Source organism: Pan paniscus, chromosome 6 (assembly GCF_029289425.2).
Source record: "Pan paniscus chromosome 6, NHGRI_mPanPan1-v2.0_pri, whole genome shotgun sequence".
Taxonomy (NCBI): Eukaryota; Metazoa; Chordata; class Mammalia; order Primates; family Hominidae; genus Pan; species Pan paniscus.
The window spans coordinates 194,009,373-194,031,435 of record NC_073255.2 but is presented as its reverse complement, the minus strand read 5'-3'; the positions used below and the strand labels follow the sequence as shown (position 1 = coordinate 194,031,435).

At 50.8% G+C, this 22,063-nt stretch overlaps 1 protein-coding gene across 9 annotated transcripts in view; it reads left to right on the top strand.

The window, feature by feature from the left end:
• The window catches only part of PTPRN2 (protein tyrosine phosphatase receptor type N2), a 1,079,664-nt gene that overhangs the window by 1,036,526 nt on the left and 21,075 nt on the right, over nucleotides 1-22,063 (top strand). For all 9 annotated transcript variants that reach the window (XM_034965368.3, XM_055115580.2, XM_034965369.3 and 6 more), the window contains 4 exons: nucleotides 4,088-4,207; nucleotides 5,704-5,870; nucleotides 10,971-11,024; nucleotides 13,495-13,559. In XM_034965368.3, coding sequence (XP_034821259.1) covers nucleotides 4,088-4,207; nucleotides 5,704-5,870; nucleotides 10,971-11,024; nucleotides 13,495-13,559 — 406 coding nt within the window. The remainder of the gene's footprint in view (nucleotides 1-4,087; nucleotides 4,208-5,703; nucleotides 5,871-10,970; nucleotides 11,025-13,494; nucleotides 13,560-22,063) is intronic.

Here is a 22,063-nt window from a genome sequence, read left to right as displayed (position 1 = left end):
AAGAGGCCCTGTGTTCCTCTCCATCGGTGTTGATAGGAAGCGTAGGCGGGGTGGCCATTGTTCCACGCCTGTGGGTGACTTGATGGGTGAAGGAGAGAGTGAGGTTGCAGCGGATGCATCTGTTGCCAGGGCTGACATCACAAGGTGCTGCAAACTCGTTGTTTTAAAACAACAGAAGGGCGTCCCCTCGCAGTTCTGGAGCCTGGTAGTCTGAGATCCAGGTGTGAGCAGGGCCACGCTCTCCGGAGCCTGTGGGGGAAGATCCTCACGGCCTCTGCAGTGTCCCATGGCCGCCTGCCATGAGGGGTGTGGCGTGGGTGGCCACAACACTCCATCTCTGCCTGTCTGCGCGTGGCCGCTCTCCGTGTCTGTGCCTTCTCAAGGTGTCTCCCTCTTCTTCTAAGGACACAGTCACGTTGGATTGGGACCCACCCTCAGCTCAGTTGCATCTGCAAAGATCCTGTTTCCAAATAAGGCCACATTCACAGATACCAGGGATTAGGACGTCAATATAAGCTGTGGGGAGGACAGCGTTGAACCTGTAACAAACAACAATATGGTTTTTAAATCTACAGTCAGTAAACTTACTCAGTTGGGTCAAATAACAGCCGAAGTCTGCACTTCTTGTTCCTCGGGTCACTGTCCGAATCACTGAATTTCTCCACTTGCTGCTGCTGAACAGCTGTCAGGAGACCTCACAGCAAGCTGCTGTGTCCCTGCCGGGCGTGTCAAGATGGCTCAGGTTCACAGAGCCTGGCAGCAGGCTTTAACCCCTGTGTTTGGTGGTCTCTGAGAACCACTGGGCTGACCACTTCCATTCCTGCTGGAATCATAAACAGCAAAGCGCAACATCGCTCCCCTCCCCACCCCAGGCCCACAGAGCTGGCACAGCTAGAGCCTTCAAGGGGGATGCCCAGGCCTGGGGACGCGGCACTGGAGAAGAAGTATGTAAAACTGGGGAGTATCAGTTCTCCTCCAAAGCGTGGTGCCAGCCGTTCACGCTCGGGATCCAGCACTTGCGGCTCATTTTCAGTCCATGTTGGTGACTTTGGTTCGATCCAGGGATGGTGGTGCAAGTGCTGGGATGTGCAGGGGCTCAGGTGTGCAGGTGCTGGTGTGTGCAGGTGCTGGTGTGTCCAGGTGCTCGGGTGTGCAGGTGCTGGGGTGTGCAGGTGCTGGGGTGTGCAGGTGCTGGTGTGTGCAGGTGCTGGGGTGTGCAGGTGCTGGTGTGTCCAGGTGCTCGGGTGTGCAGGTGCTGGAGTGTGCAGGGGCTCGGGTGTGCAGGGGCTCGGGTGTGCAGGTGCTGGGGTGTGCAGGGGCTCGGGTGTGCAGGGGCTTGGGTGTGCAGGTGCTGGGGTGTGCAGGTGCTGGTGTGTGCAGGGGCTCAGATGTGCAGGTGCTCGGGTGTGCAGGGGCTCGGGTGTCCAGGTGCTGGGGTGTCCAGGTGCTGGGGTGTACAGGGGCTCGGGTGTGTAGGTGCTCGGATGTGCAGGTGCTCGGGTGTGCAGGGGCTCGGGTGTGCAGGTGCTGGGGTGTGCAGGGGCTCGGGTGTGCAGGTGCTCGGATGTGCAGGTGCTCGGGTGTGCAGGGGCTCAGGTGTGCAGGTGCTGGGGTGTGCAGGGGCTGGGGTGTGCAGGGGCTCGGGTGTGCAGGTGCTGGGGTGTGCAGGGGCTGGGGTGTGCAGGGGCTCAGGTGTGCAGGTGCTGGGGTGTGCAGGGGCTGGGGTGTGCAGGGGCTCAGGTGTGCAGGTGCTGGTGTGTGCAGGTGCTGCAGTGTGCAGGTGCTGGGGTGTGCAGGTACTCGGCTGTGCAGGTGGCCATGGGGGCCGTGTTCTCTTACCCTTCACCAAACAGGAAGTGCTAGTAATGGTCATTTCTGGAATTCAGGCATACAGTTTTGTAAACTGCGCATTCCAATGAACTGCATTAAGATTAAATAAGGATCCTGGGTCATTATTTACTTCCTGAAAGAGACAGTTTTAGATTTCTCAAAGATTTGTGACACAAACCAATCTTAACTTGATTAAGTCTGAAAAATCCTGTATCCAAATGAGGTCACATTCACAGGTGCCAGGGGTTAGCACTTCTGTATTTCACCTGTCAGCAAAGACCAAGTCAATGAGAAAGAAAATAGTGAAACTTCTCCCCGATTAGAAATTGAACCTTACTCGACTGGGATTTTTACTGATTCTGCATTCGTACCAAAATCCAAATTAACTTTTTGCGATGTATTCTGAGGTTATCTGGTCAGGCGCGCTGTTGAAGGCTGGAAACAGATGGAGAAATGCCATAGTTTTCCTCCTCGATTGAGTTGCTTTGTACCGATTCAAAGGAACACAAGATAATGTAATCAGTTCCGTGAACAGCTTGTAATATTGGTACCCAATTGGGCTGCCTATTTGTTTGATTTAGTAAATTCCCCTCTCTGCTTTTATACACAGTGACCTAAAAAGAAATATTATTCCCCAGAGCGCCTTTGGGATTGTTTGTTTAAATTAAGTTTCATTTGGATTTAATCTTAACCAAATCTTCAGAGAGCCAGGAAGGCGCCCCATAATGAAGGGCGGACGCGAGAGCCAATGAGTGCGGCTTCCAGGCCGTCCGGGTCCCCCCAGTTGACGGGGCTCTGTAATGTCACACTTGGGTGGCACGGAGCCGAGTGCCGGATGATTAGTTTATGGTCTAGATCATTGTATTTTTATTACACTCATAAAATCTGTGTTTCTCCTCATTTTCGTAATGGCTTCCATGAGCTTCTCCACCTTCTGAAGGCACATTAAATTGTTATGTGATGGAAGTACCGATTTGGAGGAGCAGGTTTGAAAGCCTGAAAAGCCTGGCGTAAGAAACATGTTTTGAATCCTCATCTTGTTGTCGGATGGGCACTAAGGAAAGAGAAAGTGCGCAAATTTGAGCATAATTCTTATTTATTTGTGGGCGTTTTGTAAATACTTCAGTTGGTTCCATTGGCTTCCGATGTAAATGTTACACAGTGAGGTGCCTTGAGGATATTGACTATTTCAGCCCTGTGAGACCATAAATCAATATTAAAAAAGGAAAATGTCGTGTTTGTGTCTGATTTTTAAAATATAAACATGGAATTCAGTAACATGCGCTACGATGACAGCATTTTATATTTGGGATATGAGGGTTTTTAAAATAACAAGGTCTTAATTGGATTTTTGTGTCTGTTTTTAAAAGAAATAGAAACTGTCTTGGATACCAAATTTACATCTAAATGCAGTTGCTTATAAACATTTCTGCCAAGTTAATGTAACCCATTGCAGAAAAAGCAGACCCCTCTTCACTCTATAATTTCATATGCTAATAAAAATCTACAAATGCCACATCAGTGTGCCCCACAGGATTAGTGGTTTTGGGTAGTTAGGCTGTAAATGTTAAGATGTAGGTTTACAGCCACAAGTAGCCAGTTGTGTTTGCAAAGAAGCGAGGTCAGAGGACTTTGTGTCTTTGTAATTTCTGTGGGTTTAAATGTGCTTTTATTTATTGTGTTTCAATGTGGCTAATAGGAATTAGTAAATCAATTTGGTATTTGCTTTAATCTGAATAGCGTTGCCATATTTCGGTATAAACAAATGAAATTGCAGCAGTACAGTACTGCTTTCCATGATGTACTTTGAAAAGAAGCCTTTCGGAGGCTGCTTCTGATAGGACAGCAGCTTCACAAAGCAAAACGTTTCTCTAGGTGAGCAAAATGGTGCCAGCCACCAGCAAGTGAGGGTGTCGGCACCACCTCGAGAAGTGCTGCCTGTTATGTGTGGCGCTGTAGAAAGTTTCCTTTACAGATCAGAAGTTGGAAAGCCACACAGCTGAACCTACACCTGAGGAAGCTCTAAATGGCATGGGATAAATTTGCGGGGTTTTTTAATATTTCGTGGAACATGCAAACTATGGGCCAGTGCATTCAGAGATGCTCAGGCAGCTGCGGAGTAAACATGTCTGATGAAAATGAAATAAATGTCCTGTGAATGGAATAAATTTGGACTGTGCTTCCGAGTGCAGTAATTACACATGTCACGCGGTGATGAGACAGTCACACCGCGGCCACGGGCCTTCTTTGTCCGCAGATGGTGTGGGAGAGCGGCTGCGTGGTGATCGTCATGCTGACACCCCTCGCGGAGAACGGTGTCCGGCAGTGCTACCACTACTGGCCGGATGAAGGCTCCAATCTCTACCACATCTATGAGGTACTCCGACCAGAGCCACCCAGGCCAGGACCCACCAGCCGGACGAGGACGGGCCCTGCTCCTCCTCTGAATGGGATTCGTTAGGGCCCCCCAGGGCCGCATGCAGGGAGGCTCAGCGCACCCCATGTTCAGGGGACGGAGGCTGAGCCACCCCCGAGGGCCGCATGCAGGGAGGCTCAGCGCACCCCATGTTCAGGGGATGGAGGCTGAGCCACCCCCGAGGGCCGCATGCAGGGAGGCTCAGCGCACCCCATGTTCAGGGGATGGAGGCTGAGCCACCCCCGAGGGCCGCATGCAGGGAGGCTCAGCGCACCCCATGTTCAGGGGATGGAGGCTGAGCCACCCCCGAGGGCCGCATGCAGGGAGGCTCAGCGCACCCCATGTTCAGGGGACGGAGGCTGAGTCACCCCCGAGGGCCGCATGCAGGGAGGCTCAGCGCACCCCATGTTCAGGGGACGGAGGCTGAGTCACCCCCGAGGGCCGCATGCTCGTGTGGATGGTTCACACGGCTGTGTGCTCATGAACCAGACCCTGGGAGTGTGGTGTGGTTTTTATTTTTTAGATTTTCTAAATCCAAATGATGACAGAGTAGAAAAAACATTCGCCTCACAGCGTGGTCCCGGTCCTATATAACAAGCCTTTAAGTGGGGTCTGTTTTTAAGAAAACCCGGCACCCATCCTTGATGCCACTGCCTGAGCCGTGTGGCCTCCCCGTGGCTCTGCTTGGAGTTTCGTGGCTGGATCATGTGACCTTTTTATCTGAGGATAACCTGCTCACCAGTTTATTTATCTGGCTGGATTTTCTGCCCCCATTAAGAATGAACTAAATAAACGTGGGTGATTAAGCCAGCACTAGAATGCATGCTTTGATTCTGTTTGGCATTAAATGAGTCAGAATGCCAAAGCTCCACAGTAGGAAGCGAGTTAGAGGCTCAAGTGTGAACCCTAAACCACACAGCTGTGGCCTTGGGGTTCCTGCAGAAACGCTTAGGCCCGGAAGTGCCTGCGCTGGGGTTCACATCAGCGCGACTCCGTGAGCCTTTTGCTTTTCCTGCTCTAGACCCGGGTGTGCGCAGCTGCGATGGAGTCTCACTTAGAGTGGAACCACTGAGCAGAACATGTAGTCGTGTCGCTGCTTTTGTTGAAAAGTGTAATTTTTCTCTGGTTCCTTTTTTTGAGGGTTTATGTAACATGGACATGCAAAAGACAGAAAGTAGGATAGTTTTGGATTGTAACCTTTTAAAAAATTATTTGACGCTCAAGCCCCTAAATAACACTAAGCACACACACCCGCACGGAGCTATCTTTAGTGTGTTAACACTGGGAAGGTGGGAGGGGGCCGCGAAGCCGAGGGAACCCACCTGCGCTGTAAAATGTGCCCTCTTCGCAGCGCCCCCTTCTCTCGTCAGACGTGGCCCTGGGTTCCTCAGTGCCTGACGTTCGGTTCACAAGGTCCACACCTGTCTCTGTCCCCTCCCTCCTCTCCTCCCTGCCAGGTGAACCTGGTCTCCGAGCACATCTGGTGTGAGGACTTCCTGGTGAGGAGCTTCTATCTGAAGAACCTGCAGACCAACGAGACGCGCACCGTGACTCAGTTCCACTTCCTGAGTTGGTATGACCGAGGAGTCCCTTCCTCCTCAAGGTCCCTCCTGGACTTCCGCAGGTATAACGCGCGGCCCGCCGGCGGGGCAGTGTGCGCTGAGCGCGCGGCAGAGGGGGAGCGAGGCCGGGCTTCGGTGCTCCCGAGACGCCCCTGGCGCCGAGGGCCGCGTCTGTGTCGGCGCCGCAGGGGGGCAGGGAAGGGAAGCGAGAGGCGGGAAGACTCCATTAACGGCGCGTGTTAATTGTGAGCGATTTTCTAGTTTCAGAGGTATTAAAATGTGAGGGGGAATAGGCATCTTCAAACTGTGGAAATAGGGCCATTATTTTTGATAAGATTCTTCAGTTGACAAAGAGCCTGCAGTGTATGTGCCACAGGACATTGATGAATAAAGCTCGGATTTTTGGTTGCATTCTCATCTGGCTGCATGGGATGAAAGAGGTAACGAGCGCAGGCCCAGATACCACCCTGCGTGATCTTGCAGGGAAGCCCGGAGACACTTAGCCCGTGGCTGTCTGTATTTTTAGGGCTATTTTGAAACTGACCCTTTTTAAAAAATTCAGCTTTTTGTTCATTGCTCCAGTCAGCCAGTCACCCAATACGTTGTCTGGTTTGAGAGTGTATTTATTGAACTGTTGAAATGAATGCTAGACTCTGTCTTACAGGAAGAAATTGACAATGAAAAAAAGCAGCATTTAGGACCACAGCTTTGATTGTGATAAACAGTCGGTCCGCATTGGCTAGGTGGTGGTGCTTAGTGAATAAACCACCACAAGGAAAATGAAATTGTCAACAGCATCAATGACGAAGCTCTAAATTGTATAGAATATGTCTTACATTTAACTGATCAGAAGTCTACCTATTGAGGAAAAGAGATAAATATCCAAACAAGGAGAATAAGAACAAAAAATGCATTTTAATCCAATGCCATGCCCCACTATCATAAAGTGACTTGATTCTTAACAGTTACTCATTCTTGAGTCTACAGTTATGTAACTGGAGGGAGGTTAACGAGACAAAGATTGTCGTAAAGAAGCGATTTTTGAATTCTCTGTGGAATTCTTGAATTTGTGTATTACAGATTCTGAAGCTTATTATGATTCAATTTATTTTGCTTTTAGTCTACATTGAAAAGCAAAATGCAGTTTTTTGTAATTTGAATCAATAGAAATCAATCAGGAGCCTCTGCAAGGAGACACATGAATCTGGTGTCACAGCAACAACACACACTCAGTGGCCCCTGCCTGCCGTCACCTCCCCTGGGGACACAGAGCGTAGATCCAGAGTCCTGAGTACATCCTAAAACAACTACTGTACACAGCTCCTTCCTCACCCACCCTAATTTCCTGGCCATTATGTACATTCTGTCAATACAGATTTATTTCTAAAGACATACTATGTAGAAATCTTACATAATTTCCTGAAATAGAGTCTTCAAAAAACAGTCATTCCTTGCAAAATGGATGTAGCTACAAAGACGGCAATTCATCTTAACACCCCGTCTTTGCGTTCATCCAGTGTGTTTGCACATATATGCATATGGGCACGTTGCTATGTCCATATCCATATATGGATGGGAACATATACATCACCGACCCTCAGTGTTTATGATTCATCACCAAGAAAAATTGGATTCCCAAATTTCCCTTGCTCCAGGGTCTGAGGAGAGACAGCCTAAGAAAGTTTTTGTTAAATTCAAAAGCTAATGAACCCCCAGACACGGTTTTGAAAGCCACGTCAGAGTAGAAAGCTTTTCTTGCCTGCCTTACCTGGCACCGCCCAGCGTTTCCGCCAAGGCCACCTTTCATGTGTTATCTGGACAGTGGGTTTGAGCGAACACATTCTCAGAAAGCTTCACACTTAGACAAGCATTGCCGGTGGCTGGTTTTCTGTATAAAATAGCCACCCCAATTTCAGCGACAGGAAAGGTGAGACCCCTTCTGAAGACACCGGCCATCTTCATGCTGCAGCGTTTCTTATCTTTGAACAATAGACGACGCGTTCTCACTCTGGCCTGGCGCGTTCGCCAGGCACCGAGATGTGTGATTAAATATTTCTGGAGCCCAGAGGGAGCGCATTTACACTTTAAAGAGAAACTGCTAAGAGATAATTAGCATCACATGTGAGGGCTTTGCTTTAAAAACTCTCTCTCTCTCTCTCTCATTATTACTCTCTCCCTTCTTGCTGTGTGCAATGGTGCTCACTAACGCTGCTCACGGTAAAACGGACAAACCCTTACCTTGCCAGCTAATTAGCGGTGGCCAGTGTCATTTTTGTGATGTTGCAGCTAGTAATATGAGCCCAGTTGCATAGTCACAAAAGTGATCATTGGAAACTGTGACTCTACTGCAGGGGCGATGTGGGAAGCCCCTTTTCTGAGCCTCTAACGACCTCTGACCTTGCTTGCTGGTGCTTTGCATGACGGTGCGCTCTCGCCCGGTGACCCCTGGGTTGGTTTGTATCACTAATCATTCTTTCTCAGTGAATTCCTGTTGTGGAAGTTTCTATAATATCAACTTTTCTTACTGTTGGAGACCTTTTGCTCACTGATGCTTTGTTCTGATGGAGTCAAATGAGACAGCTGTGTCACCTTCCTGAATAACTCGTGGTCTACATCTTGGGTCAACCGGATGAACTCTTGTGTTCAATATGTCGTGGTTTTCCTCTCTATCTGTGATGCTTTGCGCGTAATAATACAACTGCATGATCCTTTGTAAATAAAGTCCTCAGCCATGCCACACCCTGTATCTACACTGCACATGTCCTTGACTGCCCGTGGGTTTTTGTAAATAGGTTGAGCACAAGGTGGGGGCTGGTACGGATATGAAAATTACAGCGAAACCTTCCCAAGGCCACCAGGCACAACATGTCAGAGAAGATGGTATCTTCCGTACACTGTGAGATAGAGACAGGAGTTTCGGGAGTGGGGAAGCAGGTTGAGGCCATCGTAGCCACAAATTCACTGGCTAGGAGCATTTCCCAGCCAAGGGGTTATTACTGCATTTTGCCAAAGCAGGAGCTGACCAGCTATCCATGAGCCACCGCTGTCTACTGACTTCTTATGCTGACCTTTCCTCAAACCAGCACACTTTCTTAAAGGGTATCTGGTTTGGGGTTTGGGGTTGGTTTGTTTTACTGTCCCTTTTTTGGGTGTACTTGGTCTCATGAGGAAAAAGTGAGCAACCCCTGGTGACTGGTGGGTGTGGACCCAGAAGCTGAGCTTAGTCTCTGAGTAGAGTGGACCACGAGGTGTGAAACACAGCAGGAAGCTGGAGGAGCAGAACTGAGGTCATTCCCATTTGCAAGATTCAGAGGCTGAGCCACGGCCAGTAAACTCCTCTGCCAAAGGCAAAAGGCCTTTCAAAGCAAAGCCACTCACCATTTGGTCTGATAGTTGAGCCTGCTTGATTCTACACGTGCTCACGTCACACACATGCGTGCAGTCTCATGCACACACACATGGTCTTTACTGAGCTGGAGGGCTTCCCACCCCCATGCTGGGGTGCACCCTTGAGGCCGGGTATCCATTCTGTCATCAGGAGCCCTCGATGCTTTACAGCCTGAGTCAGCAATGGAAAATTGTAGAAGTAGACATGAGTGGGTCTGTTTTCCAACCTGTTTATTCTCCAGGGACCAAGAATGTTCAAGGCACTCTGGCATACAAGTGCTGTTGCCTTTAAGGAGTTCACTGTTGCCTTCCCCGCCTCTCCCCAAAGCCTTCGCACCACCGTGTGCCCCGGAAAAACAACAACAAACACCTCTAACAGAAACGGCGACGCGGCCCTGGAGGCCGTTGCTGGTTGTGCCTGTGTCTGAGCCCGCCCATTTTTGGGCATCAGCCTCGTGTTTCACAGACCAGAGGGCAGCACAGATCAAGTGCGTCCTGGCTAGGCTGTGGCCGCGGCCCATCTGCAGGTGGGCACGCCGAGTCCAGTCCCTGCAACTGCTGCTTCAGCTCCCGTGGTGCCCTCCAGACTGGGCGTTCACACTCCCGTCAGAAGGGCCTTGTTCTGGTAACTCCTCGGGGAATAGGAAGAGAGGAGGAGAAAGCTCTGTGGTTTGGGCTCCACCGTATTCGAGCATCCCTCCCCTCATGCTCACTGGACACTCACCTCCCCTCTCCTTCCACAGCCACCCTGCCCCTCCTGGCTTCAAAGGTTTGTAGCAAAGCACCGGTTGATGGAATGTTTACTTTCCACGGACTCTTTGGTGCTGGATAGGCAAGGCTTTGCAAAGAAACGTGACATTTTCCCATTGATGGTCCACACTTCCATTTTTCTTAATTTGTTTCTTGTAGGAGTTCATGCAGCACATTGTAGAACACTCTCCTTCACACATGCTTTATTCCAATAACCCGAGGTTCCACCTTTAATTTTACTTATTCAGAAATAGTTCACTGACAACTTCAATGGACTTCATAAACATGTTTCATTGTTTCACTGAATTAAAAAAAAAACACCTGGATTTACACAGTGAATTTTAAATCAGTCCTCTGTTTTGATTTAGGGTTTGGTTATGAAATCTTAAATATATGCTCATTTCTAATTTTCACAACTTCTGATCTAAACTCTGCACAATGAAGTTGTTTGTATACTCAAAGTTATAAGCATGGAAGGGACTTGTCTTGGACTTCATAGAGGTTTCTCCGTAATTTAGATATCCTTACCAAAAGCTGACGGGTCACAAATGCCCTTGAAGATGCTGTTTTTAGACAGTATGGAAATAACAGTTTTCAATATGATGTCTGGACTGTAAGAAATTTTGAGCATAAATTGCAAAACTCAAAAATTTTAGTGAAGAATCAAGATGTAGTGTAACAAAAGGTCAAGTCAACATAAGCAGAAACAGAAAGAGGAGAGCCTGCAGGGGTGGGACGGGCAGGACAGGCCGGGAGTCCACTGGTTCAAAGCCTGGCACCCCTCCTTGGAAGAAGAAAGCAGTGTAAAGGTGTAACATTGGTTTTAAAGCTCCGATTAATAACGTCATGTTGAGAAGAAGAATAAATGTTTGATATTATGCATATGATTTTTATTTTCTCCGTCAAAACAAGCGATTGCAAAATGATTTCAAACACACAGACCTTGTGCTTTGTTTTAATAGTTGTTTTGGATAACGCAAAGTCTTAGTACACAATGATAATTTTTATATCTCTTTTTATTTCAGAAAAGTAAACAAGTGCTACAGGGGCCGTTCTTGTCCAATAATTGTTCATTGCAGGCAAGTACAACTTTTAATTGATTAAGAAGTTTTGGCTACCTCAAAAACTAATCTATGCAATTAAATACAGAAGCTTAACTTTCTAATTGCTTAATAAATATAACTAACTGGCACTTCTAAAGGAAACCAAAAATATAAACTTACTTTTCTATGCCATTTGGGTAAATACAATTGGGCGTTGCTTGTATTATGTCTATATAAACTGCACATGGCTTGCTTTTTTTTTTTTTTTTTTAACTCTGTTGCCCACACTGCAGTGCAATGGCGTGATCTCATCAGGCTCACTGCAACCTCCACCTCACGGGATCAAGCGATTGCGCCCGCCACCACGCCCGGCTAATTTTTTTTGTATTTTTAGTGGAGACGAGGTTTCACCATTTGGTCAGGCTGGTCTCGAACTCCTGACCTCAAATGATCCACCAACCTTGGCCTCCCAACGTGCTGGGATTACAGGCGTGAGCCACCGCGCCAGGCCTCACATGGCATATTTTCTAGCAGCCCACAGTGCAGTGACCTGCCTTCTACTCACCCGTGAGCATGTCCTGCCACCTTACTTGTTCTTAAACCCTGTGGCCCCATGACACAGAAACATCGAGACAATGGTTTCAGCCTGTTGCATTGTCTCAACCACCAGGACGTTCAGCAGAGGCTCAGAACCCTCTGCAGATGGTGAGAAATGCTTGGGGCCAGGTATGTACAGGGACGAAATCTGTCATTACAGGAGGTACATCCACCTCCAGTTTATCATGTGGGTTCAGGCCTCTGGGTAAAAATTCAGTGACTCATATCCCTAAGTAGGTTAAAACCACACCAGTAAGAATAGATTTTACGCAAAGAAAACAACCTAATAGTACTGTCTCTGCTGGACTTGATACTCAACTCCTTTTGGTGAAGAACTCATATTCCATTTTTCTAGAACTGTCTTATAGAATGTTCCTCCTGCCTGGAATAAAAAGGAAACCTGTCTCCAAAGAACAAACACCAAATCTGTCAAATCCAATCAAGAAGCATGTGCGTTTTGTGTGTGCATTCCTGTCTATGAGAGAGGAGGATGAAAATAGATTACGGTTTGTTATCCTCACAGAGTAGAGTAGAACATCTTTTTTACCCACAAATGTATCAAGACAAGCAACACTTAGTTGGAAGATTTTTGAAGTATATCTTAAAATATTCATGTGAATATATGCTGTGCTTAGGAGACAAGTGAGAAAGGCACTCAGCAACCAGAATGCTCACCGTGGCCCTTTGAAATGAGCAGTGAGGGTTACGTGGCGGCCCAGGCCGACCGCCTCTCCTCCTTGGTGATGCAGTGAGGGTGTGAGGATGTGAACGTGCCGTTTTTTAAACATTTACCATCCCAACTGCAGCTTTTTTCAACCATTTGTTTGAGGAAACATGTTAAAGCCAAAATGCACTGATTCTTTACGATCAAAAGATCACCTATAGGATTCCAGTCATTTCTTGGGATCACAGACAGCATAGAAAGCAGAACCGAAAGTGTGATATCTGCTGGGTAGTCACATCTTTCTTGAAGTCTTGAAATGGAAACATTTATTCGTTTTCCGGAAAGTCACAATTGATTTTGCTAGGATTATAAATGTAAAAGGTCCTCTGTTTAAAAGCCAGTCATGGGTGTGAACACGAGCCCTATGTACTTTTAAGAAGGTCTCTCAAACTCATGCAACCCAGTGACAGCATCTGCACGGGGGCAGGAAATGGCTTCACACACATTCCTCATAAGAAAAGGATGATCCTGAGGCTACTCTTCTTCCAGAAAAAAAGGGAAATTTTTTTCCTTTGCTACTGTTGAAGTATTATTCAAAACATTTTTACAACTCTAGCCCAGATGGTAAATATTCCAATTATAGCTGGTGGGATGAGAAAGAGATGAAATGAGAGTGCTTTTTAAAGAGTAAGATTTAGTAACGACTGTTATGTCAATTTCTCCTTCTGAGAGGGAGGACCTGCGTTTAGAAGGGGTGGCAGGCAGCCTAGGGGGATGTGCCTGAAGTGTCCCTGCCTGCATGAGCCAGCGGGGCCCAGCCGCCCAGCGCCCTCCCCTCTCCGCTCGGGAGGTTGCCCGGCAACACTAGAGAAGGCACCTTGCAGATATTTTCAGTACAAATGCCATCAACTCTGACACAGTCAAACGCTTAGTTCATTTTGTTCTGGCAAAATTTACCACATCTTTGGCCAAAGAGGGGGGAACAAGCAAGAGGGAGTCACATCTGAGCACAGCAGCTCATCCCACAAGCTACAAGCTGCTCAGAGGCTCGAAGCCCCCAGCGGCCTCCCTTCTCCCCTCACTTGGATTCTCCCAGCCCGCGTCCTTCCTCCCCCTCTCACATCCGCCATCCTTTCCTCTCGCCGGCCCCCGTAAGCAGGAAGGAAATGGACTGTCACTAGCTTTGTTCTGGGTCGGGCTTCCGTGTGGACGGCAGCACTTTCATTTCTCTCCTTCTGTTGGCAGTGACGGTGCAGGCCGGAGCGGCACCTACGTCCTGATCGACATGGTTCTCAACAAGATGGCCAAAGGTGAGACGCAGACACTGCCGCTTTGCTGTGGCTCAGAGCTGGGATGGCGTCGCTATGGCAACGTAGGGTGCCGTGTTCACGGGAGGCCCTGGAAAAAATTCGCTGCTTGTTGTGCCTCTGCTGGGCCGTAGGAAGGTGGTTTGCAGCAAGCACATCTGCTTCTGAGGCTGGTCGTTTGTTACCTGCCTCTGCGTGCCGAGCCTGCACTGGATCCTTTGTTACCTGCCTCTGCGTGCCGAGCACGTGGTGGGTCCTGTGTTACCTGCTTGTGCGTGCGGAGTACGCAGTGGGTCCTCTGTTACCTGCCTCTGCGTGCCGAGCATGCACTGGGTCCTTTGTTACCTGCCTCGGTGTGCCGAGCACACAGTGGGTCCTTGACAGGTGTTTGCTGCATACGCTGCAGCGTTAACCTCAGAGCCACGGAGAAGCCACCCTCGGGTCCTTCAGTGTTGTTGCAGTGCAGAATGTCGCTCCAGTATTTGGTGTAACTCCACTGTTGTCAAAACGGTATTCACACTAGAGGCACACTAAAAATATCCGTTAGTAATTGCCATCAAATGCCAATCACCCCCTCTCAAATGAGCCTTTCAGCCTTCTTTGTGAATGTCCTTCTTATCTAGGGAATCTCTGTGCGTGCTGTGGGAGGCGTTCCTCTCGGAGACGGTGTGGGGAGTCTTAGACTTGAGGCCTGTGGTGGGAGAAGGACAGGTTTGGCAGAGCGGCAGCATGCGCAGACGGCGTGGGGAGTCTTAGACTTGAGGCCTGTGGTGGGAGAAGGACAGGTTTGGCAGAGCGGCAGCGTGCGCAGACGGCGTGGGGAGTCTTACACGTGAGGCGCAGGGTGCGAGGATGGGTCCAGCAGCAGCGTGGGAGAGCAGATCTGTGCGCGGGTCTGGCTCTGCCAGCAATGAGGTTTATCACTTTGGACAGAGCTTTTAACCTCTCTGGGATCCAATTTTCTCCTACAAAAGCATGGGGATTGAGCTCTGGCATTTCTCAAAAGGTGGTCTCCAGAACACCCAACCTCTAAGGTCATCTCTTTAAATAGGGGCCAGAGAGAAGGCTCCCCAGGCAGGTGAGCTTGAGAGGAGGCACACACTGAGTCTGCTCCTTGGGCATCACAGGGCAGGTGTGCATGGAGAGGCCCCAAGGAGTCCAGGGCAGAGAGATGTGTCCAGCTTCCCTTCAGTTGGCGCCTCCGACACTTACTTGAGAAGAGTCTGCATTAGCCTTGCGATACCCGTTAGCGTCCCATGGAAGGCGGGAGGCACCGAGGTGGTAGCATCCCACGGTCTCTTTCCCAGCTGTGAATAAACAATTCCCTTTGTCTCAACACACACACACGTATATGTGTTCATACAGAGACCTCCGCCTTCCAGAACATCCCATTCTCCATCACTGGCCCAGTGACAGGAGCAGCCATTGATTATAGAAACAAGTTTCTATACACTTCCACGAATGCCAGCAATTTTAAAATAAGCATTTTCCTTACTTCATTTTCTTCTGGTTAAAAAAAAAGACATAAATATGTGAAGATAAAACAACAGCCATGGCTTTACGCAGAAGGACTGGAGAGCCTGGGCAAGTTCTCCAGCGTCCTGCAGCAGAGGGGAGGGCTGCAGCCCAGCCCCACACCCCACACCTACCCAACACTGCCAGCATCCTTTGCTGGCTGCTGGGGAGAAATGAAGTCAGTTTTTGTGCCACCAAATATCATTTTAAACACCCAAGATTCGTTTAGTGGTGGGAATGTGCAAACAAAAACAAAATGCAAACACTCTGATAATACTTTTAATCCTTTTTTTTTTGTTTTGGACATGACACAATCCTAACTTTTTGTCATTTAAAAGTCCATTTTTCCTTGTCCATTAATGCTGCTGTGTCTTATCAAATATTTCTTTTCCTTTCCAAATTTACAGCTATTGGAGCTCAGAGCCATCCATGGAATTTGTATTTCTCCACTTATCATGGGCCCTCCCTTCTTTCTCTCTCTCAGACAAAGATTTTTCTTCTCTTAAACCAAAATGTCTTCAGAACGTTACAGATCATTTGATGTAAGTGTTTCTGACCAAGCCTATGTTTGTGAACGTGTGATGTGGTGAGTTGCTGGGGGCACCTGTGATTCCAATGGAACCTGCCCATCCAGGGACCAGAAGCACAGGCAGGCGGCCGGATGCAGGTGACCCCAGCGTGCGTCTCCACAGGGATGGGATGGAGCCTGGGTTCTGAGTGGCTCAGGTTCACTCCACAGAGAAGGAAACATGGAGAAGTATGTCCTGGCTTCGAGACCCCGGTGCGGGGGGCAGGGCTGGCATATTGTCCAGGCACCTGAGCCACTGTTCACTGGCTCCATTGTGGCATGTGATGTCAATTCCCCTTTGAGAGTGGGCTCAGCTTTGGACAATACGCATGCAGCCATGTGGAAATGGCCAAAGAGGAGGGCTGGCCTGGGGCCTTTTCTGAGATTGGTGACCCTCCTGTTCTTGACCTGCTCCTCTTTCCCTGGGGTGTGTGCAGTGTGAAATTCCCTGACCCGGGTCCCAGGCCACGGTATCAGGAGAGATCAAAGGGCAGGCAGCCCCTCTGCCAGCTGAGGTGGGCCTTTCCCAGGCCTCCACACTGAGAGGCGCTGGGGTTTTGTTCTGGTGCAGGCTGGGCCCTGCCCGTGTGGCCCGGCGTCTTTGTCTGGCCTGAGAAGCTGGAGGCCCCCATTGCAGACCCAGCGTTTCTCAAATGATCAAAGGCCCAGAGCCCTGGACGTGAAACCTTTCTTCCCATTTCCCTTTCTGTAAAGGAATGTACTGCAGAAGACCAGAGAACGCCCTTCCCAAGCTTCCCGGGCAGTCGGGCAGTGCCAGCGCTGATGTTAGGGCCCTCCAGTCCTGCGTGCAGGGCCTCTGCATGCTTTTAGCTCCAGCAGCTGCGGCCGCAGACAGCAGAGCAGCACTTGTCCACACAGCCCATCAGGGATTAAGGCCTTTGGGCCTAGTTGAAGGGCCTTTAAAAACAAACTCAGAATAGTTGAAGTTCTTTCTCTACTGTCCAGTTTAGGAGCAAGTAGACGATGATGCAGTTTGGAATGAAAGTCAGCAGGCTCATGTTCTGCAGTGGGTTTTGTGGCAGGAAAGTAGGCACCAATCTGTGAAGCGCTTACACGTGTCATTTCTGTGGCAGCAGATGCGTTTCTAACTCACCGATAATAGACGATTGTGTAGGAATCTGTTTTTAGGTAGCCTATTCCTCTCTCATTGAAGGGCTTGGCTCACATGTAGCAAAAAATGTTTTTTTCAAGCAAGATATTTTCCAAGGTTGTGCCTTTTACTTTTTTGTCAGTGACTTCACTTACTGAGGGTATTTTTCTACTTCCCCACAATTTTTTAAAGGGATGAGGAGCAACCAGCACTGAGGGGGTACTCCCCAGAGATGAGGTGGGCTGAGCCATGCTGGGCGGGGTCAGGCTTCACTCCCCAGGGTCCAGCACAGAAATGCAGTGGCTGAGAAGTGTCGCCGAACTTCCACGGCATTCCCACCAGGGTCTGCGCCTGGGACGGAAGAGGGTGCCTGTGGGGCCCCAGGTACCATGGAGGCCATGCCAAGCAGACACTGTATGATCCCCCAGCAGCTGTGGCTGTTGACAAGGTGCAGAGTGAGTCTGGGGGGACTCATTTCTTTTGTCTGGCAGGAGCCACAGACCGGGAATTTTGTGTTCCAGTATGAATCCCCATGGCTTGTGAGCCCATGCTGGAGCGACCTTTTAAACTTCAGCTGGCTAGGAGTACGTTCCTAAGTAGTCTCACGGCGTGAATGTGAGTGGACGGTGGGGTGTCCACACGGGCATAGACCCAGCTCTCAGACTCAGCGACTGGACACGGTACTATTTTGTGTGTGGATACACATCTCCTTGCCTACGGGGATGGATCATTTCCGTTCTTCTTTGTTTCCTGAATCTGAATATACTACGCACCTCATCTAAGTGGAGTGATACCGCGTCTGCGCTTCCGTGACTGGTATATGTCACTTTGCATAATGCCTTCGAGGTTGGCCTGTGTCGTGGTGTGTGTCAGCACTAACTTCCTTTTTATGACTGACTCATATTCCATGGCATGTATGGACCGCACTTTGTGGATTCATTTGTGTATTAATGGACAGTGCCATTGTTTCCGGCTTTGGGCTGTTGTGAGTAATCCTGCTGTGAATGTGGATGTGAGGGTGTCCACCCGCATCCCTGGATATGTCCCTGGGGCGGAATCGCCACATCGACCGTAATTCTCTTACCTCTTGGCTGTTTGATTACAGCCATCCCAGTGGATGTGAGTGGATCTCAATGTGGTTTTAGCATGCATCTCCCTAACAACTAGTGATGTTGAACATCTTTTAATGGCTTATTGGCCATTTGTATATCAACTTGAGCAAAACAGACATTTCAAGTCCCTTGCCCATTTCTGAAGTGGGCTGTTTGTATTTTTTGTTGTTGAATTCTAAGAGTTCTTTATATATTCTGAATACTACTCCCTTATCAGCTATGTAATTTGCAAGTATTTTCTCCCATTACATCGGGGTTTTTTACTCTTTTTATAGTGTCTTTGTTACACAAAAGTGTTCAATTTTGATGAAGTCCAGTTTACTTTTTAAAAAATGTTTTTCTTGTGACTCACACCTGTAATCCCAGCACTTTGGGAGGCTGAGGAGGGTGGATCACCTGAGGTCAAGAGTTCGAGACCAGCCTGGCCAACGTGGCAAAACCCGGTCTCTACTAAAAATACAAACATTAGCCAGGTGTGGTGGCAGATGCTACTCGGGAGGCTGAGGCAGGAGAATCACTTGAACCCAGGAGGCGGAGGTTGCAGTGACCTGAGATCGCACCATTGCGCTCCAGCCTGGGCAACAAGAAAGAAACTCCATCTCAAAAATATATTTTTTTTTCTTGTGCTTTTAGTATCATACCCAAGATATATTGGCCAAATCCAAGGTCACAAAGACCTTCTGCTATCTGTTCTTAGATTTCCTCCTATATTCTCTTAACTTTTAAGGGCAGGCCCAAGTAGTAGATGGAAAGTTGCCTTTGGGAAGCGAGAGGGGCCATGGAGCAGAGAGCCTGCTGCCTCGAGCGTGTGCAGGAGCTCGTGGTCCTGATCTGCTGTGTGTGGTGTGGTGATGTGGGAGCACGTGGTCCTGATCTGCTGTGTGTGGTGATGCGGGAGCACGTGGTCCTGATCTGCTGAGTGTGGTGACGCGGGAGCACGTGGTCCTGATCTGCTGCGTGTGGTGACGCGGGAGCACGTGGTCCTGATCTGCTGCGTGTGGTGACGCGGGAGCACGTGGTCCTGATCTGCTGCGTGTGGTGACGCGGGAGCACGTGGTCCTGATCTGCTGCGTGTGGTGACGCGGGAGCACGTGGTCCTGATCTGCTGCGTGTGGTGACGCGGGAGCACGTGGTCCTGATCTGCTGCGTGTGGTGACGCGGGAGCACGTGGTCCCCTGATCTGCTGCGTGTGGTGACGCGGGAGCACGTGGTCCTGATCTGCTGCGTGTGGTGACGCGGGAGCACGTGGTCCTGATCTGCTGCGTGTGGTGACGCGGGAGCACGTGGTCCTGATCTGCTGCGTGTGGTGACGCGGGAGCACGTGGTCCTGATCTGCTGCGTGTGGTGACGCGGGAGCACGTGGTCCTGATCTGCTGCGTGTGGTGACGCGGGAGCACGTGGTCCTGATCTGCTGTGTGTGGTGACGCGGGAGCACGTGGTCCTGATCTGCTGCGTGTGGTGATGTGGGAGCACGTGGTCCTGATCTGTGGTGTGTGGTGACGTGGGAGCACGTGGTCCTGCTCTGTGGTGTGTGGTGATGCGGGAGCACGTGGTCCTGATCTGCTGTGTGTGGTGATGTGGGAGCACGTGGTCCTGATCTGCTGTGTGTGGTGACGTGGGAGCACGTGGTCCTGATCTGTGGTGTGTGGTGACTTGGGAGCACGTGGTCCTGATCTGCTATGGTGATGTGGGAGCACGTGGTCCTGATCTGCTGCGTGTGGTGATGTGGGAGCACGTGGTCCTGATCTGCTGTGTGTGGTGACAGCAGAACGTCTTTGTCGAATCGTGTTTTGTGTCTCCCCGGACTTTGAAGGTCCCCGGACTTTGAAGGCCAGCAGCCCTCCAGAGCCGCCTTGTTCCATACAGTAGCCACATATGGTTCCTTAGAGTCACTAAAATTGGATAAAGTTTACAAGTCAGCTCTTCAGTTGTACTAGCTGCATGACAAAGCCACAGTGGCTACACCAGGCGGTGAAGCTGGAAGTCGCTCCTGCCCCCACAGCAGGTCCTGGGGGCCACACGGCTCCAAGGTGGCACTACAGTGGCTCCTGACTTCACCCTCACCCTCTTCTCATCTCCCTGGGCCCAGCCCCATCACCCCTTGTGTGCTGGTCTCCCCGCTCCATTTTCTCCTCCTGATTAGGTGTCACACAGCAGTCAGTAAGATGCTTTAGACAGAAAGACCTTGGGTGCCTGCCTCGGCCCTGGAGCTGTCCCCAGAGCCCTGGGCAAGCTGTCCCCAGAGCCCTGGGCAACCTGGCCACTGCCGATCCCCCTTGGTGGGCCACTCTGCCTCCTTTGGCTCCAGGACTCAGGGCTTTGCAGGTTCTTTTCTGTGGCGTGGGGGGCGCACCCTTCCCCTCCCCAGGGTGCATCCCCCACCCTCTGTCCTCTCTGGAGTCCCACTGGTCCATTCCTTCTCTGGCAGATGCCAGGGTAAACCGTGAAAGTGTGGCTCCAGCTGATGGCAGGGCAGCATCCACTGCATGCTGGATCCACGCTGATGCTGGTTTGGCACCTGCTGCCTGCCAGGCGTGGGTTGTGAGAGCAAAACAGAGAAGCCCCATCCTCCTGCTGCATCTTCCTGCTCTGCCGAGAGACAGGTAAGGAGTCTGTGGCTGCAGGGTGGTGGAGAGCAGACAAGGACACTCCCAAATGCAGAGATGGCAGCTTCACTCAGGGGCTGTCCTGGGGCTCAGGAGGACCCACAGAACGCTTTTCACTGAATGGAAGGGGGCCCAAGGGGCCCTCCGTTCTGACCACTCTGTTGCAAGCTGAGGAAGCAGTTCTGGGAGGTTGGGTGACTTGCCTCAAGGCCTCCGGTCAGCCAGAGTCAGATGCAGAACCCTGCTCAGTCTGCAAAGGCTCAGGGCCCCAGAGGGAGGATGGTGGAAGGCACACGGCCCCAGGGACGGCGCTCAGAGGCACAGCGTGGTGTGTTCCAGGGCTCCAGGGACAAAGGGGCAGCTTCGCTGGGGAGTTCCTTTGGGGCTGTCATGGAAACTACTGAAGGAAGAGGAAACTGAGGGCCAGTGGTGAGGCGCCTGGGCCGCCGAGCTCAGCTCTCTCTGGGCACAGCCTGGAGTCTGCAGGGAAGTGGGAGAACCCAGGCAGGTGCTGGAGGACCAGCCAGGCAGTGCAGAACCAGAGGGCGGGGAGACCGGCTGGGCAGTACAGGACCAAAAGGCAGGGAGACTGGCTGGTCAGTACAGGACCAGAGGGCGGGGAGACCGGCCAGGCAGTACAGGACCCGGGGGCCGAGGGGATGGCATGGCTGGGCAGTGCAGAACCAGATGGCTGGGGGACCAGCCAGGCAGTGCGGGACTAAGAGGGCCAGGGAATGGAGCTGGAACTGAAGAACAGGCCAGCTCAGCCACAGGGCCCAGGAGAGGGTTGAGCCAGACAGAGCCACACATTTGGGCGCGGGCACCAAGAGAAGGAGGTGCAGGTGCATGAGGCTCAGCCTTCTGCAGATGAGACTTAGGGGGACGCGAGGGCTGGGCAGAAGTGGGAAAGCTGAGCAGGAGACGTCTCGCTTTTATGTTTGGCTGAAACATGAAAACACGAAGGGCCAGTGGGAAAGGGACCTCACAGACACGTTGGGCCCGCAGTGTCTCTTGTCTCGCTCAGGCAAGTTTCAGGCTGAAAAAGTGCCCAGAATTGGGTGAGGTGGGAGGAGGGAAGGGGAGAGGGAGCCTGTCTGCACCTTTCTCTTCAAGGGAGAAGTTGCCTTCGGTCGGGCAGGAGCAGGGCCTCCTCTGCTGTGTGTTGTTTATTTTCCGTGCCTTTCCTTCCCCTGAGCTATTCTGGTGCAAGAGAAACAGTGAGGGATGTGGGGCGTGAGGTGTCCCCAGGTTCCCAGGCCGGTCTGCAGTGTCCTGTCCCGTGTAAGGGGCTGACGACGAACGCTGGTTGGAGCAGTGGTCCAGGGGCGTGGCTGACCCCACCCAGGCGGGGCACAGGCGGACCCTGGTGTCGATCGCCTGGTGGGAGCGTGTGGACAGCATGAGACCCGCTGGTCTTGGGGAACACGCTCTGGGCATCCGTGTGGGCAGCACTGCCCACCATCCTTCGATGGTCTCCTCGGGGGTCTTCGTCCCTGTGCATGGAGCCGTCCTCACTGAGTGTACCAGCTCACAGGTCTCCCACCTTCAAGGGGTCTCCCACCTTCAAGGGGTCAGGCAGACCCTGCTGAGCCAGG